Genomic DNA, 16,495 nt, shown 5'->3' on the forward strand with positions numbered 1-16,495 from the left:
ATCAAGTTAAATAAGGCATGAGGCACGATTTCAATCTCACAAATTTCTTAAATATCAAAATCTAATAAGACATGCTATCATTATGAGACCTCTATTTCTAAAAACTGTCAACAATTACATAATGCTATATACAAGGATGATTATTTTACAGATTTATCTTGGATCAAACACTATCTTGTAATGCATTAAAACGACCAACACTATGACTATTATCATTCAACAACAATAATAGTTATAAAAAATAGTTTTTAAACCACTAATAATAATAATAATAATAATAATAATAATAATAATAATAATAATAATAATAATAATAATAATAATAATAACAATAACAACAACAATAAACATAATACAGACAGTACCAATATAAGTATTGGTAATAAATATAATAATATGTAATGTACATCTTATATTTACAATCAAACACACTCTATGGATACAAGGATAAATATATGTAAAACCTTTGTCATATTTGAGCAAAGTCAGGAATGCACATGACAGGCTTCTTGAAAAAACAAACAAAAAACAACAAAAGGCAAGAATAAGAGTGACATAAAGAATTGTTTTGATAAGTCCAAACTATTCATTTAATGTATCTCTTTCACTGTCAATGGATATAAATGATTTTCTCTGAATTATATTATGTTTTGACCAGCCCATTGTCTGTTTTGTTTGTTTTTAAGGGTTTTACGGCGCTTGCAACACATTTAGGTTATATCAGCGCCACTAAAAAGGAAGAAAATGGGATAGTCGAAAGTTCTAGAATTACAATTAAAGCACCCAAGAGAGAGTAAGACAAAGGGGAATTGGGAACAAATAGGGATCAGATGTAGATTTCAAGAGCATACCATCAATGTACTTAGCTTGAGATCACCTATAAGTCTCATCCGGACACAAGCACAAAATCCAACAAGGAGGAATACACTCAGATGCTTACATCATACATTAAAAATAAATATAATAATACATAACAGAGAGATTATATACAAGGTAAAAAATATCATCTCTCAAAACAATAACTATGCATTTGACTGTTTCCCTCCCAGCCAGGACTCGGGGCCAGGGCCAGGACAAAACCAAGTAATCTCATTCCAAGACAAAGACAGAAAGTATGTTGGAAAACAGATATAAGGGGATAGAAGACACAGTATGTACCCCCCTGCCCGCTATGGGAGGTCAGGATCCCCACCCAGGCCCATTGTCTGCTGTTCTCTCATATACTAAAATGAACAAGAGAAAAAATCCTCAAAGAATACAAAATAGAGCAGCTAGGCTTGGCCCTGAGAAGAGATTATAAGATCACAAGAAATAATAATACAAATATTGGAAACAAATTAAAGTTTGAGACTATAAAAATTTGGTAACAGACCTGAAATTATGTTGTAGATGTGGACCTCTATAACTAACCAACAATAAAAGACATAAGTTAAAGGACAATCCAGTTATTGGGATATCATTCCCAGATAAAAGACACTGGGTTAAACTTTCATTGGGAAAATTGACTGATTAGGATTATCACCAAGCAACTAATCTAGCATAACTAGATCTGAAAAAACAAAACAACAACTTTACTCTACAGGAAGAACCTAATAAAAAGTCAGAATGGAGCGGTGCTTGGCTCCTTCAGTTCTTTCCTGAAAAATTCAAATACATGAAGATTGGAAGGAAAAAGAATACTGAGCCTTACCAATACAAATTAGGACTAACAGCTATTGAACAAATTCACTCAGAGAAGGACATTAAGGTTTATATTGATGATGGGTTGAGGTTTGAGAAACTTATTAGAGAGAAGGTAAAAAACGCTAACCAAATGTTTGCAGTAATAAGATCATTTCAATACCTGGATGAGAATAGGAAATAGAGGTAACCCACTGAAAATTTATCATCAGCATTCTGAAATATCACTGAAAAAAATAAATTGCATTGAGAGTGGCCTACATATGGAACAACCTATCAACGTCTGTTGTAACTGCAAATTCCATAAATACTTTTAAAAACCATTTTGATAAATCTTGGTCAGACCAAGAAATTATACACGATAACTTCAAACCCAGTATTAAATTATCTATCAGAAAATACAACAAAAGATGATTGAGTATGGTGAAGAAGAGCCTAAAAGAGACCGATCAGAAACCAACTATAAGTGAGTAAAATTATTATAATAATACATCAATGTCAAGTTTACTGTACTTGCATTTTGTGGTTTTCAATCATAATATCGTTTTTTTAACTCGGGTACAAAAAAAAAAAAAAATCACTATTAAATTTGATGATGATTACATTACTAATCCAATAAATGTAAATTCAATTGCTTCTACACAACATAAAAAAAATTAAATTAAGAGGAAATCATTGTTTGAATAGGTCATGACTCTTCCCTCTCTGTCTCCCCTATCACCCACAGAGTATAGATGTAAATATGTTGCTTGGTATTACAATAGCAACACCCTAGCATCGCATCCAGTCAGTCAATTTATCCATTTTATGTTTTTTTTTTAAATATGGAAAAAGTTTGGCATTTCAATCATTTAAAAATAAAATTGAACGACCGAAACTCTCTCTGTCTCTCTCTTTGTCACACACACACATTCACTCTCTCTTTCTCCCTCTTATGCGTTTAGTATCAAGTAATATCATAAAAAATATTGTCATCGACATCAAAATTAGCTTCAGAAGCATAAGCAAAATGGCTCCAAGGGATATCATTTTAAAAAAAAACAACTCTTAAACCATGTTTTACAATATTAATTGCCACAGTCACAAACAAGTAGGATTATTTTAGCTTGTCTTTTGGGGAGAAAAAGTAGATAAATTGACACATGATGCAAAGTGTTCCCAAAAGACAATATACAACAATATTTTTTATTTTAACATACAGACACTATAAATTCAAATACCAACATTTTAAAGATGAATCCATACTTGGCACACATCTTAAACCTTTAAGAATTTGTGGCAAGTTATGGATCATCATATCAACCATAATTTGGAGTAAAAGTAAAAGTTTCTTCCAATTAATTCAAAAAAAAAGTGTTTTGTCGTATGCAAAATGCTTTCTTTAAAATAAACTGTTGCCTATAATGGTAAAAATTGTTTGAATTTTAGGCCAAGATTAGATCATCCTCTAAAATCATTCAACTCACCTCTCTTCCTTGTGTGATTCATACAGATGGTTCAAAAATATTCTTAACGATTCATTTGCTACTCCCCCCCCCCTCCCCCCCCCCCAAATAATTCAAATGTGAGCCTTTGTATTGCATAATATCCAGTAAATGTGCTCAAAGCCCTCTACTAAATGATAGTTTAACTATTGGGTAAACATACTGTCACATATAAAATCAAATCCAACAAATCATAACCAATTACAACTATTAATTGAATGCATATTGACAGGAATAAGATAGGATGAATGAAAAGAAATGAACAAATAGGATTAAATTCATTTATTAAATTTGCAAAAGGATCACAGGAACATGAATTCAGGAAGTCTCAAACTTCTATGCCTTCTGCTTTATACAAAAAGATGACATTCGAGAATAGGAACAATTATCATCTCTATTATAGGGAGAAACAAAAAATCAAACTATTATTTCATCCAATTATGTTGATTACTCACAATCTAATAACTAAAACAGCACTTCAAGGTTTACAATAAATTTTCCATGAAGTCTTCTTTCTTTTTCCTTTCTTGTCTTTTCATATTTTTCAATACCGTATGTGAAGTATATTGCATGATATTCCCTGAATATTTACTGTATATCAATAAAACATTCTTTACGAATTTTTTTCTTAAAATATCCCAAATCCCTTCAGATTTGAACCAATAATTTTATTTCTACAATGATAAACAAAAAAAAAAAATTATTTTTGAGATAATGAACACAGTAGTGTGAAAATATATTTCATCATTTTGTTATAACACAAAATAATGAATTTCTTTATAAAACTAACAGGAATAAGTATTACCAAAAAATAAATGTTTAATGGGCATATAGTTATATAAACACAAGAATCTCATTCGGTAATCCACTTCAATGTATGAATGTATGTAAATATGTACAGTGTGTGATATTATCAAACGGTTGACTCAATCCCTAGTGGAGCAGAAGAAGGTGGAGGATCACTATTGTATAGAGATGGCTGTGAAGAATACATACTGTCTCTTTCCTTGGGAGACTTTGGTTCTTCAGAATCTGATGTTCTGGACATGAGCTTGGGATCTGTGACATAAGTATCGAAATAATGACGAACAACAAACTCATGATCTGATTCGTTCAATGAGGCACGGTCACAATTTGATAGAGGAGGAACTTTGGAATCTTCATCAATCATGTGAGAACTTTCTGCATTTGACGGAACGCAAACACGTTTTAGTTTGATGCTGGTTTTCCCCTTGCGCCACAGATACACAGTGATGAGTAAGAATATTATGGCAAATCCTAGGCACGCTGCAACAATTGCTCCTTGCGTGCTGGTGTTCAAGGATGACTTGTCTTTGTCTGTTAAACATTCTCCAAGCTCTTCCTTTTCTATTTGATGCAATTGTTTATGTTTCAGCTGAGATGGTGCTGCACAGCGCAAAATATTACAATCCTGATGTTTGCCCTGACCCTGTGGACAATGCATCTTTGCCACACTTTCTGACTTGCTCAGCCAGTCACATAATGGCTTAATCTGACAGTCACAAATCCATTTATTTTGGTGAAGATTTACATTTGTTAGACTACTAAAGGAATTTAAAGTGTCTTGTGATAAGAAATTTAGATTGTTGTGAGAAATGTCAAGAGTTTTAAGAGACGGCAGATTTAGAAGTGTTTGATGATCTATAGCACTCAGTCGACATGAAGAGACATTTAGTCTCTCAAGATATTTGAAATCCAAAAATGTATCTGTTCCCAAATTTTCAAAAGGGTTTCCAGCTAGGGTTAAACCAGTGAGATGCAAAGCTAGGGGATGAAGAATGTCTGAGCTCGTGGACAGAATTAAATTGTCAGACAGATCCAGCTCCTTCACTGTTAAATTTTGAAAAGCTGTTTTATGGATGTAAGTTATTCTATTGAAGGACAGATCTAATTTTTCGAGATAAAGAGGAGCAAAGTCTTTGTCTTCCAATCCCTGAAGCATATTGTGATCCAATAGGAGAGTTCTTAAAACTGTAAGATCTGTGAGAACATCTTGAGATAATGGTTTTGACAAACGATTCTGACCTAGATCAAGGAAGATTAATTTTGGTGTGTCGAAAAACACATTCATTTCCACTGATGCTATACTGCAATATCGTAGTTGAATATCTTGAATGCTATTCAAACCCAAAAAGGCCTGAGATGTTAACGTTTTAATGGGGTTTCCATTCAACATTAGTTTGGTGAGAGATGATTGGTTTTTGAAAACAGATTTAGACAGATCCTGTAAGAAATCAAGAAAAAAAAAGTGAAAAACAATTCATGAGAAGAGGAAAGAATCAAAACTAGTTTAAAAAAAAAAAAAGCTAACACTTCCATGTTTTAATTTGAAGCAATTTTGAACGTGTAATGGACATTTCAAAATTGAGCAAAGATCAGGAAAATATAATGAAAAAGATAATTAATCAAATTGGGAAAAAAAAACCTATAGTCAGACATGAGGCTTTTTGAGTATTGTCCTTTACACAATTTATGAAAGCGTGATGACAACAGGAGAATTGATTTTAATTTTTAGCAAAATGCCTTTCCTAAGGGCAAACTATCATGATGCGCTTCGCCTGGACACAATTTAGGTTGTGTGTGAGCCCAAGACAGTACCTCTACACCAAAGCGACATAAAAATATTATAAATGATCTTAATCTGGCGTAAAATCAATATTAATTGTAATTTCATATTCAGTTGATAAAAGTGAATTTATGTGATGCTTTGTTCACATAATTAAAAGCAAAAATTTCATTTTAAGGTACCTGACTTGACATGGCAAAGAGGGCCTAAGTACTCCTGTGTTCTTCATAGCCATAAGTCCCAATGAGCCTGAGTCTATCTCAGAGGATTGAACAGACAATAGCAATTTCCTGCTTATGATAGGTAGCTAGTATATCAAAATATATGTTCTGCTAGATCTAACTGATCAGCTACCCATTCAATGCTGAGTAAACAGAAGAGTTGTTTTAAAAAAAAATCAACCAAAGAGGAATTTGAAATAGATTGTTGCATACTTTCTTTTTATCAAAATTAGGCACACACACTTTCCAGTGTCCAATTGCCATATATCCTTTATCCAGCTGTAACCTAAAAAAGCATAATGGTCATCATTGAGCCGGTACCTTACAAAAAAAAACTGAATGTACTTGGCTGTACTGTAATAACAAAGCGGATTTCTTTTAGCTAACTCTGGCTGTACCACATTTCAGCAAATTTTTTCGTATTTACCACTATAAATGCACATGGTAAGGTCTGGTTGCACTCCCTCTCTCTCTCTCTGCATGTGTGTGTGTGTGTGTGCATGCGTGTGTATGTATGACATGATACGTCTTTGTTTATTTCTCAGTACCCAGGCATCACACTTTGTGCAAAATCTCCAGCGTGACCTATATGATGGTACGGGGTTATTTGTGGTACCATAAATTAATGGGGCGGGAAAGGATCTGAAATGCTTTTTATGAATCGACTGAAAGATGCCATTGTAATAAGAGCAGCGCAAAAATCATTTCAACCCTAGCATACATTTACATTGCATTTTGTAGGTAAATATCTACAAAGTGAAGGGGTACATTGTGATGAGATTTTGGTAAAAGTGTCAGCAGTCATTACCTGTGTACTGTCCAAAAATAAAGACGGTTTGTTCAAGTATGACAAAGCCACAAATATTTATCAAACCCGACCTCCGATGGCGAATGCATTATGTCATGAAAATTATTGCGATAAGCACTTTTCAACAAAATGTAAAATATTTGAAAAGAATTGTTTCCATAAGAGTTTCTGTATCCAAACTTTCTAAAGTGCGCTGAATTGAGCTTTTTTACGGCATGACCAAATCAAAAAGGAATTCTTCCAATGCTTCGACTAGACAAAGAATATTTGACAACAAAATTATTATAAAATCTAATCTGCCACTTCAATGACATTCCACACACATTACACCATCTGTAACAATTTCAAGACTTATAACAATTTTCCCCATGCCCTTCAATTTAAGCATTCTATGTTTTGTGGTCCAGTGACCTTTACTCCAATACTATAAAGATTATCATTATTATCATCACCATGAACAAGATTTGATCAACGACTCAGCATCATTATGATATGCTTACTTGTATGAAGTTGTGATTGACGTCAAGACTTTTGAGATTAACCAGTGGAGTGAGGACACCGTCTAATGTGGATAACTTGTTGTTGGCAAGGCTGAGCGACTTGAGATTGGAAAGGCCAGAAAATGAATCAGGGCCCAGATTAGTTAAATCGTTGTCACTTAAGTCTAAATCCACCAAGGATTTACAGCTGGAGAAAGCATTTGGTTCAATGGCCTGACAGGAAAAAACAAAACAAAACAAAACATAAAATATGACATCTTTTCTTTTCTTTTTTTGTTTGCTTTGTTGTGGATAACAAAACGCTCATGGACCAATTTACCTGCCCAATATAATGCTTATTTTATGTGAACGATATTGAGACACTTGAAGATGTACATAAGCCTATCAGGAAAATAAAATATATTTTCTTTTACTTTGGGAAATGCATATTAAACAATAATATTTCATCTGACTGAGTCTGGCAGTTCATATGATGATGGTAATGAAGGAGATGGAAAGAAAGAAAATGAGAAGAAGAAGAAGAAGAAGAAGAAGAAGAAGAAGAAGAAGAAGAAGAAGAAGAAGAAGAAGAAGAAGAAGAAGAAGAAGAAGAAGAAGAAGAAGAAGAAGAAGAAGAAGAAAAAAAGAAGAAGAAGAAGAGAAAAGAAGAAGAAGAAGAAGAAGAAGAAGAAGAAGAAGAAGAAGAAGAAGAAGAAGAAGAAGAAGAAGAAGAAGAAGAAGAAGAAGAAGAAGAAGAAGAAGAAGAAGAAGAAGAAGAAGAAGAGATGGATGTGAGAAAAAAAGCATTAGTGTCCACGAAGTCAAGTAACTTTTGACTATGTGTTGGTAAGGAATAATCATAGATCTAAACTTTTCTTACTCATGTTCATTGGATATCAAAAGATTACTTACATCCATTCGTCTTTGCCTCAAAGTATCCTAACAATAATGCAGAGTTTGAATCATGTTAAGATACTTATTGTAAAGATGTGTTTATAATATTTTAAAAGAACAGTCAGTCCTTCAAAGCCATAGAATTCATAAATCCAGTGTTTAACCCTGTTTCTGTAGCACTAAACAAACAATTAAAATTACTTTCCACCCTAGCCGATCTCTAAAAACACCCTGACTCGTATAACAGACCAAGCTATCTTACCACTGATTAGAGAGAGCAGTCAGAAAAAAACAAAAATGCGACTGCACCCACAACAAATATTGATCTCTATATTGATTGGATGCACGTCCAACTGAGCTATTTTGACTCCCGTGTTTGTAATATATCACAGATAAAAAGGTTTATATATTTAAAACAAAATAAAAAATTTATACATATTACCTTCAATGAAAGGCCATTTATCCTGAGTAATTTCAATGTTTCCTTGAATTTTACAAGGGTGTTGCCTTTAATTAAGTCCAAGCCCTTCACATCCTTTTCCAAAATTATACGCTCCAATCCCATTGACAGCATCGGTTCGATATCAGCCCAAAGCCCCTTTTGACATATGATGACATCTTGCCTACATGCACAAGATTTTGGGCAGGCAGCGAGAGTAGTTTTGCATTGTTGTTGAAACAATAAGAAGCAAATCAGCAAAAGACTTGGGTGTAAATAGATTTTGGAAGACAACAACTTCAGTGGATTGTTCAATGGCAATCCCATTCTGAAGCTTTAGAAATATAAGCCTGCAAATTAAAAAAAAATAGGCATAAACAGATATGGATTTTTAAAAATAGTATTATTAAGTATTGCATACATTCAAACTAATTAGCAATATTATCTTTCAAATCAAGTACTGTAAAAGCATGGTGAAATGGGTAACTTGTTTTCTAAGAGTTTCGACTGATAACTACATTGGTTCATCCCCACAATGGTTAAAAAAAAATGCTTGGCTTTGTATACCATTACGTTGCAAATGTTATATATAAGATCACAGTCATGTGTTTTAAACATTGTTATCAAATGACACCATCCTCTATATCAGACCTTTGCCTTTTATACTGTTATGATCCTCCTCGATAACTAAGATCTAGTATTCTAACTAAAAATGGTTTCAAAATTGTCTGATGGGGCATTTTCTCATGAGGCTCAAAATGTCTGGAATTTACTTCCACTATATTTAAGATGTAAGATATTTTGGTCTGAGGTGATATTAAAAAAGTACCTTAAAACACACCCGATTCATTCTTCTTTGTCCTAATAATATCATGAATAGAACAAGAACTGTGTGTATATCAATTGTCCATATCTGACTTGTGTAATTGTTATGTGTAGCATGTATGATTTGCCCTCTTGTCAATGTGCGCATAGAGCTGTGGCAACTTGGGATTGGCGCTATATTGTAAACATATATTATTATTATTATTATTATTATTATTATTATTATTATTATTATTATTATTATTATTATTATTATCATTATTATAATCATTATCTTATTATTATTATTATTATTATTATTATCATTATTATTATTATTATTATTATTATTATTATTATTATTATTATTATTATTATATTATTATTATCATCATCATCATCACCATTGTCATCATCATCATCATCATTATTATTATCATTATCATCATCATCATCATCGTCATCATCATCATCATCATCATCATCGTCATCATCATCATCATCATCATCTTTATTATTATTATTATTATTATTATTATTATTATCATCATTTTCATAATTATTATTTATTGTTCCATCTTTCTTAAATAAATAAGTTACTTATATCAGCATCACACAGATAGACACTATAATCTGTGGTCCTGGACCAAAAGTGATATTAAACATTGTAAGGCCAAGAAATGGTGATTTAGATTCCTGTAGATAAGCAGACAATGACTTTGTTGATAAATATCAAGGTGTCCCCCAAAATAAGAGCCTAACACACCTTTTTCTCACCATAAATAACAGTGTGAAATTGAATGTAAGCTTCAATTTAATATACGAAAACAGACAAAATGGAAGTTTCGGGTTTCCCCTTTATCAACAAAACAGGATGAATGAAACACTAGAGACGAATGAGATAATGTGGTTGTGGTGTTGTTAAGATGAATAAACACAAACATTGATGGGCAGGAAATAGCATGCTCCTTTGTAAGAAATGTAAATGGTGCTGCTCGAAGCTCAAAGAAATACATAACAGTGTGAAATTGAATGCAAGCTTCAATTTAATATACGAAAACAGATAAAATGAACGTTTTGGGTTTCCCCTTTATCAACAAAACAGGATGAATGAAACACTACAGACGAATGAGATAATGTGGTAGTGGCGTTGTTAAGATGAATAAACAAAAATAATAATAATAATAATAATAATAATAATAATAATAATAATAATAATAATAATAATAATAATAATAATAATAATAACAATAGATAATAATAATAATAATAATAATAATAATAATATAATAATAATAATAATAATAATAATAATATAATAATAATAATAATAATAATAATAATAATAATATATACTTTATTCATCCAAAAAAATATATATATGCAAATGTACAAACATGTAAAAATATACAACCAAGAACCAATCGATACACCTTATATATTAATTTAATAAATTGAGATAAGCCATACCACTGGCCTTTAGTCTGAACTTGTGAGTGTATATTTAAAAGATAGTATTTAATTTAAATCACAGTTGGGCGTTAAAAATTCGAACACCATGTGACAAAAATGAATTAAGGTGACGTGTTGTCTTTGTTTCCTCATGGAGAACTTAATATATTTGCGAAGGGGGTGATTGCCATCCTTCATAACTTTCTCCATTTTACTTAGACAAAATCTCTTGAACAGTTCTTCCACATTGGAAATTGGGTGAGTATAACTCCTGGCTTTATCAATTATCCAATCAATTTTCTTAATGTCGCAAATACTGGCATTTCCACACCATGCTGTAATACAAAAAATAATAATAATAAAAACAGTTCTGGGTAGGAAATAGCATGCTCTTTTTCTTACAAATTTAAAACATATAAGAACTAATTTATGTCCTTCAATCTTCATTTGATAATGACTGATGTCAATGACTCTCTACTATATTAGAACAACTATATTCATGGCATCATCATTAAAAACCTATAATAATCGCCGTCTTCAAACTTACTCATAATGAAGTTTATTAACTTAAGTAATAATACCACAATTTTAAAGCAAATCATCGATACAGACCTGCCAACCTTCCCAGGATGAAAAGTGTATTCCATGACCCTAAAAAGTGTATTTTTTAACAAAAAAGTGTATTTTGTTCGCACCTGTGGAAAAAAAGTGCGCACTATACAAACATTTATATAAAAGCTAACATCAATCCCAAATCAAAATAAACTCTGATCTTCATCATTCAAGTGATTACAAAATTATTGATTTATCGAGAAACTAAAACTTAATGGCCATTTAAAATTAGCATAAGGCTCAGAAATTGCAATATCAAAGGAAATTGCTTTCGAAATACTCAAAGAAATGACCAAAAGACCCTTAACATGTTGGTAGTATTGATGCTAGTGTCAGTGGAAGAAGTGTTGGTTGTTGTAGCGATGGTGCTCTAGTGGTGGTGGGGTGATGATGATGAAGCTGTGGTGGCAGTGGTGGTAGAAGTGATGTGGTGGTGGTTGTGGCAGTGACAATGCTGTGATGGCAGTTGTAGAAGTGATGATGTCATGATGTTGATGGTAAGAGATGCTGATGAAGTTGTGATGGTGATATCTGCTAGCCCAGTACATCAGTTATGAGAAAGTTTTGAGATAAAATATCTGGGAGAGTGGTCTTCAATTCAATAGATTTACAATTTGCAACAGTAGCAAGATATTTTCCATATATGTTATTTAATGATCCATATCTCTCTCTCTCTCTCTCTCTCTCTCTCTTTTTTTTTTTTTTTTTGAGGATTCACTACTACTACTCCTACTACTGCAATTATTACTTCTATATACTACTAATACTATTACTTTGGTCAAATGATGGGAAATTCGCAAAGTATGTAATATGAGAGACAAGTTAAATACTTCTAAAATGGTTCTAAAAAATTCATTTTGAACCAAATACCGTTCTTAAAGCTGCCCACTTTGTAATTCAAGACTTGTACAAAATAATAAAGAAAAAAAAAAGATCATTATAAATTTTATAAATCAAAATAGAGTAATTTAGTTATTATAAAGGGAAATAACCCATTTATATTTAAGTTAATTAGCAATACAGTTTTTAATAGGATTCAATAGTCGTAACGTCACTTCCTTCCTAATGACGCATGGTAACTTAGCAACACTGGCTCTAAACTATCGGAACAATGGCGGACGCCCGTATGAATTATTTCTCCGGCGAGCATAAAGGGTATCCAGAGGGGAAAAAAAACCCATACATTTGATCATGTTTTGACTTTTACACATTCTGATCACAAGGCATATGAAAAGTTCTAGCCAGCATGAAAAATAAAAAGTAATGATTTTCTTTGTTTAGAACCAAGATGGCCACCGTTGCCAGGCGGCGTGACATCAGACTATTGAATCGTATTGAAGGCTTCATAGTCAAAGATGTTGTTCAATTAAATTTTCACTTAGAATTTTCTATTTAATAAGTGGCAAAAGTTTAAATGTGGTCTGAGACTATTTAAAGTATAAAACAAGCTTATATGCATAATTCTATGCAAATCCTCAAAAATGTATGAGAAAAATATTGGTGAAAACCGGCATCATATAAGCAACTGAAATGATAACTATAGTATTAAATGTGATGTATCATTCACTCAGAAACACGGTCAACAGTTGTGTACAGTGTGTATCAATGCATCAAATGTATCATCAAGATCATTCACATCACACATCTTTTAAAAAATCGTATTAAATCCACTAAAATCGTATCCGCGTATTTGGGGTCCAAAAATCGTACTAAAATACGATTAATCGTACTGGTTGGCAGGTCTGTATTGAAAATTTCACAATAATTAAATTAAAAATTATGTATCACTGGCACTCAGTCGAGCCATTCTACGAAATTAAACTATGTGTTATAATAATCACATGACCTGGTAATTTTAACATTTAATGGAACTGTGGTTGGAGTTTACAATTCTTTTTATTCTATATCTGTGGGTATATTAGATGACATGTAACTGTAGAGAGAAAATGAGGAAAACGAACAATCATAGGTCACTTATTTGTTCACCAGCAGTACTTCAACCTCACTGACCCTTGGTCTGGCACTGTGTGGTGTGATGAATCACGCAGGTAGCATGACAACTAAAAGGAACAATATGTGGTAAAAAGAACAACTGCATTCCGCTGACAGCAGTCAATCAGCTTTCGAAGAAAAATGTATATTTCGAAGAAAAATATTTATTTCACATTTATCATTCTTGTTGACATTCAAACGGAAACAAAGAAAGCGTAAGACCAGAGATAGTCAACAGGAAAAATGTGTGGGTGTCTGTAGCAAAATAGAGAGAAATGGCCCAGTCCGACACACGCTATGTGTTAGTTGATTACTGATCGCATGTGTGTTTGATGATTCATGACAAGACAAGACACTGTCACCCCACTCTCTCGTCTGTGGTATAGTAGGTGTGGGCAGTGAATACATCCACACCTAGTGGAGTCTGCAGTGGTTGATAATAGACAAAGATGGAATGATAATAATACACCTAGCTGACTAATTTGTTTTGTCTTTTACACGACAAATAAAAAGTTTCTTTTCCTAACTCAGCGCTCGAAAAGGAATAAAAACTGATTTTTTCGAGCACGAAATAAAACTCTTATAATTTGTTTTTTTTTTGGTTTTGACGTTACAAATTATATTTTTACTTTTACAATTTTTTTTTTAAATTTAAAGAAAAAATGTCAGCACTGACCAGAATTTATCAAGCAAAATCGTACTGTTGAAAATCCAACAATTGTCGGAAGATTTACAGGCCTGAATAACATACATTATCATATAAATCTTATATAGACACGTTTCCCATAATAAGTGAAGCAAAGCGAGACAAAAGGATTGCGGCTATTCAGACTTGATTCTGAATAGTCTCCCTTGGCTAATAGGAAACAAACTCCAAAGCACATGTGCAGTCAGCAGGTTATTTGGACTTGAGTCAGAATAGCCTCCCACGACAGTATGGTTTGGGTTTTTTGTTGTTGTTGTTGTTGCTGCTGGTTTATTTGCTTTTAAAAAAGTTCAATTTATTTCAATAATTGACAATTACATGCAAATGACAATAACAATAATGGTATATATAGTACTATCAACAGGCATCTCAACCTGCTTTTTACATGACATGAAAGACAAAATCATTGATCAATTGGAAGTCAAGTTATGGATTAAAAAGAAAAGAGTTTAAAAGTTCCCTTCAAAAGGAACATAAAGGTCATTCAAAGTTTTGTTTGTTTGTTTGTTGCTTTAGGTCTCTTCCAACACAATTGAGGTTATATGAGAGACCGCTGAAACAAAAAAACAAGCAATCTAACAAAAATAGTACAAATGTCAAATCAAAAGCATAACCTAAAGATATCATAAGCTAAATTATAAATAACCAAGAACAAACAGGCAGAGGATTTACAGGAAAAAAAATATCCCCTGTCAAAAATACAATCACAAACCAAAGAAGCAGGATAGGCTAGTAAAGAGAAGAAGAAACGACATCACTATCGGATCGTACACCCATGCGAACATCATAGGTATATGATTCAAGGGTGATGCTCCCATCCAACCACCCGCTCATTCAAAGTAACTGCGATCTAAAGGAAGGCTTTTCTAACATCTTTACACAAGGCCCAAATAAAATCAGTAATAATAATAATACATTGATAGCGTTAGATAGGCAACAATCCTTCTCTACAGTCCAAAGAAGAGGTATTAGTAGAGTCAGTCTGATATGGGCCAAACAGAATTTACCTGAACTCTTCTTCTTCTTCTTCTGTCAGTTCAACCCTCTGCCCACTGTGCACGCACATTGGAGTCCGAATAGCCACAGGAGACTATTTAGACTTGAGTCCGAATTGGAGCTGGTATCATGGCATTGTTCAGTTTTCTTTCATATTAATATTAAACAAATCAATAAGAAAGTCTTAAATTTAATCCACTTGGTACACAAATTACGGGAGGCCTTCCAAAAGCTCCTCAGTCTAGCATCACATTCAAATAGTATTTAAACCTTTTGTCAGGCGTTTATAATTTATAGTAGCATTTCAGCTCAAGAACAAAACTTTATAGATTAGTGTGTTTTTGGCTATCCACCTCCATTTTTTTGTTTTTGTTTTTTTGAAGTATTGAAAGGGAGTGCAAAGCAGTCCTATGTCTTTATTTTTTTTCTATTATCTAGGGTTATTTTAGTTATAGTTACAGGTCTTAGAGTATAGGTGCTGGGGTGTTTGTTTTTCCTATTAGTTTTAAAGGCACTAGGTTTTATTTTTTTCTTAGGACTAGTTGAACGACTATTTGGGTTGTTTCCCTTAGCACAAGGAGCTTTTGGAAGGCCTCCACAAATTACAATTGGTATTTTCCCATGGCCATGGCCCACATTCACATCATTCGTCTTTAACTTTATGACATGACTTGATGATTTGGCATTTTGTAGTAAAGTAAAGGTGTCTGGGAATATACATAGAATTAATAACACAGGATAGAGACAAGTCTCCGTGTCTCAAGTCACAAAGTCAAATGCTTATCAATGTTCAAGTTCATCAGGAACAACTTTCCTTGACAAGACTTACACTGACTGAGCATTGAATCATATCATTGAAAAACACTCCTTCGCCATCCCCGGTAAGCCCCCCCCCCCCCCCCCCCCCCTCTTCCCCCTTTGTTCTTGGACCAATTGATTAAATTTCTGTTGATCAGGCCAAACTTTAAGCAGTGCTCTAAATAAGGCTAAATAATTTTAAGGATATCTCATTACTCATTAGACTTGAATTGAACGGAAACCAACGATTTCCAACGATGCATTTTTGCTGAAACTGAATTTGGGTTTGAACCGACACTGACTGATATACATCAATTATAGCTAGACGTCTAGATACAAACAATATATAACGAGATCATTCCCTTTTTTTCCACCCCAAATTTTTTCTTGCTTTAGAAATCTGATTTAAAAATAATTACCTGTAAAACTAAACTGTATAAGTATGATATTTCATTGCTGTTCCTGCTCGATAAATGGTGGACGTAAACATTGACTTTCTTTCACCTAGAGAAGTGATTCTAGGGTATATCCTTATGAAAGAAA

General features: G+C 32.8%; 1 protein-coding gene across 1 annotated transcript; it reads right to left on the reverse strand.

Moving 5' to 3' along the window:
- Positions 1–3,676: 3,676 nt before the first annotated feature.
- LOC144977299 (uncharacterized) lies at positions 3,677–16,466 on the reverse strand. Its single transcript, XM_078922359.1, has 4 exons — positions 16,372–16,466; positions 8,596–8,942; positions 7,281–7,493; positions 3,677–5,409 (listed from the first exon to the last, which is right to left on the reverse strand). The coding sequence occupies exons 2-4, from the start codon at positions 8,917–8,919 to the stop codon at positions 4,078–4,080; spliced, it is 1,869 nt and encodes a 622-aa protein (XP_078778485.1). The 5' UTR covers positions 8,920–8,942; positions 16,372–16,466; the 3' UTR covers positions 3,677–4,077.
- Positions 16,467–16,495: the final 29 nt, after the last annotated feature.

This window comes from Berghia stephanieae, chromosome 7 (genome assembly GCF_034508935.2).
Source record: "Berghia stephanieae isolate SIO BIC M18660-M18661 chromosome 7, UCSD_Bste_1.3, whole genome shotgun sequence".
Classification (NCBI taxonomy): domain Eukaryota; kingdom Metazoa; phylum Mollusca; class Gastropoda; order Nudibranchia; family Aeolidiidae; genus Berghia; species Berghia stephanieae.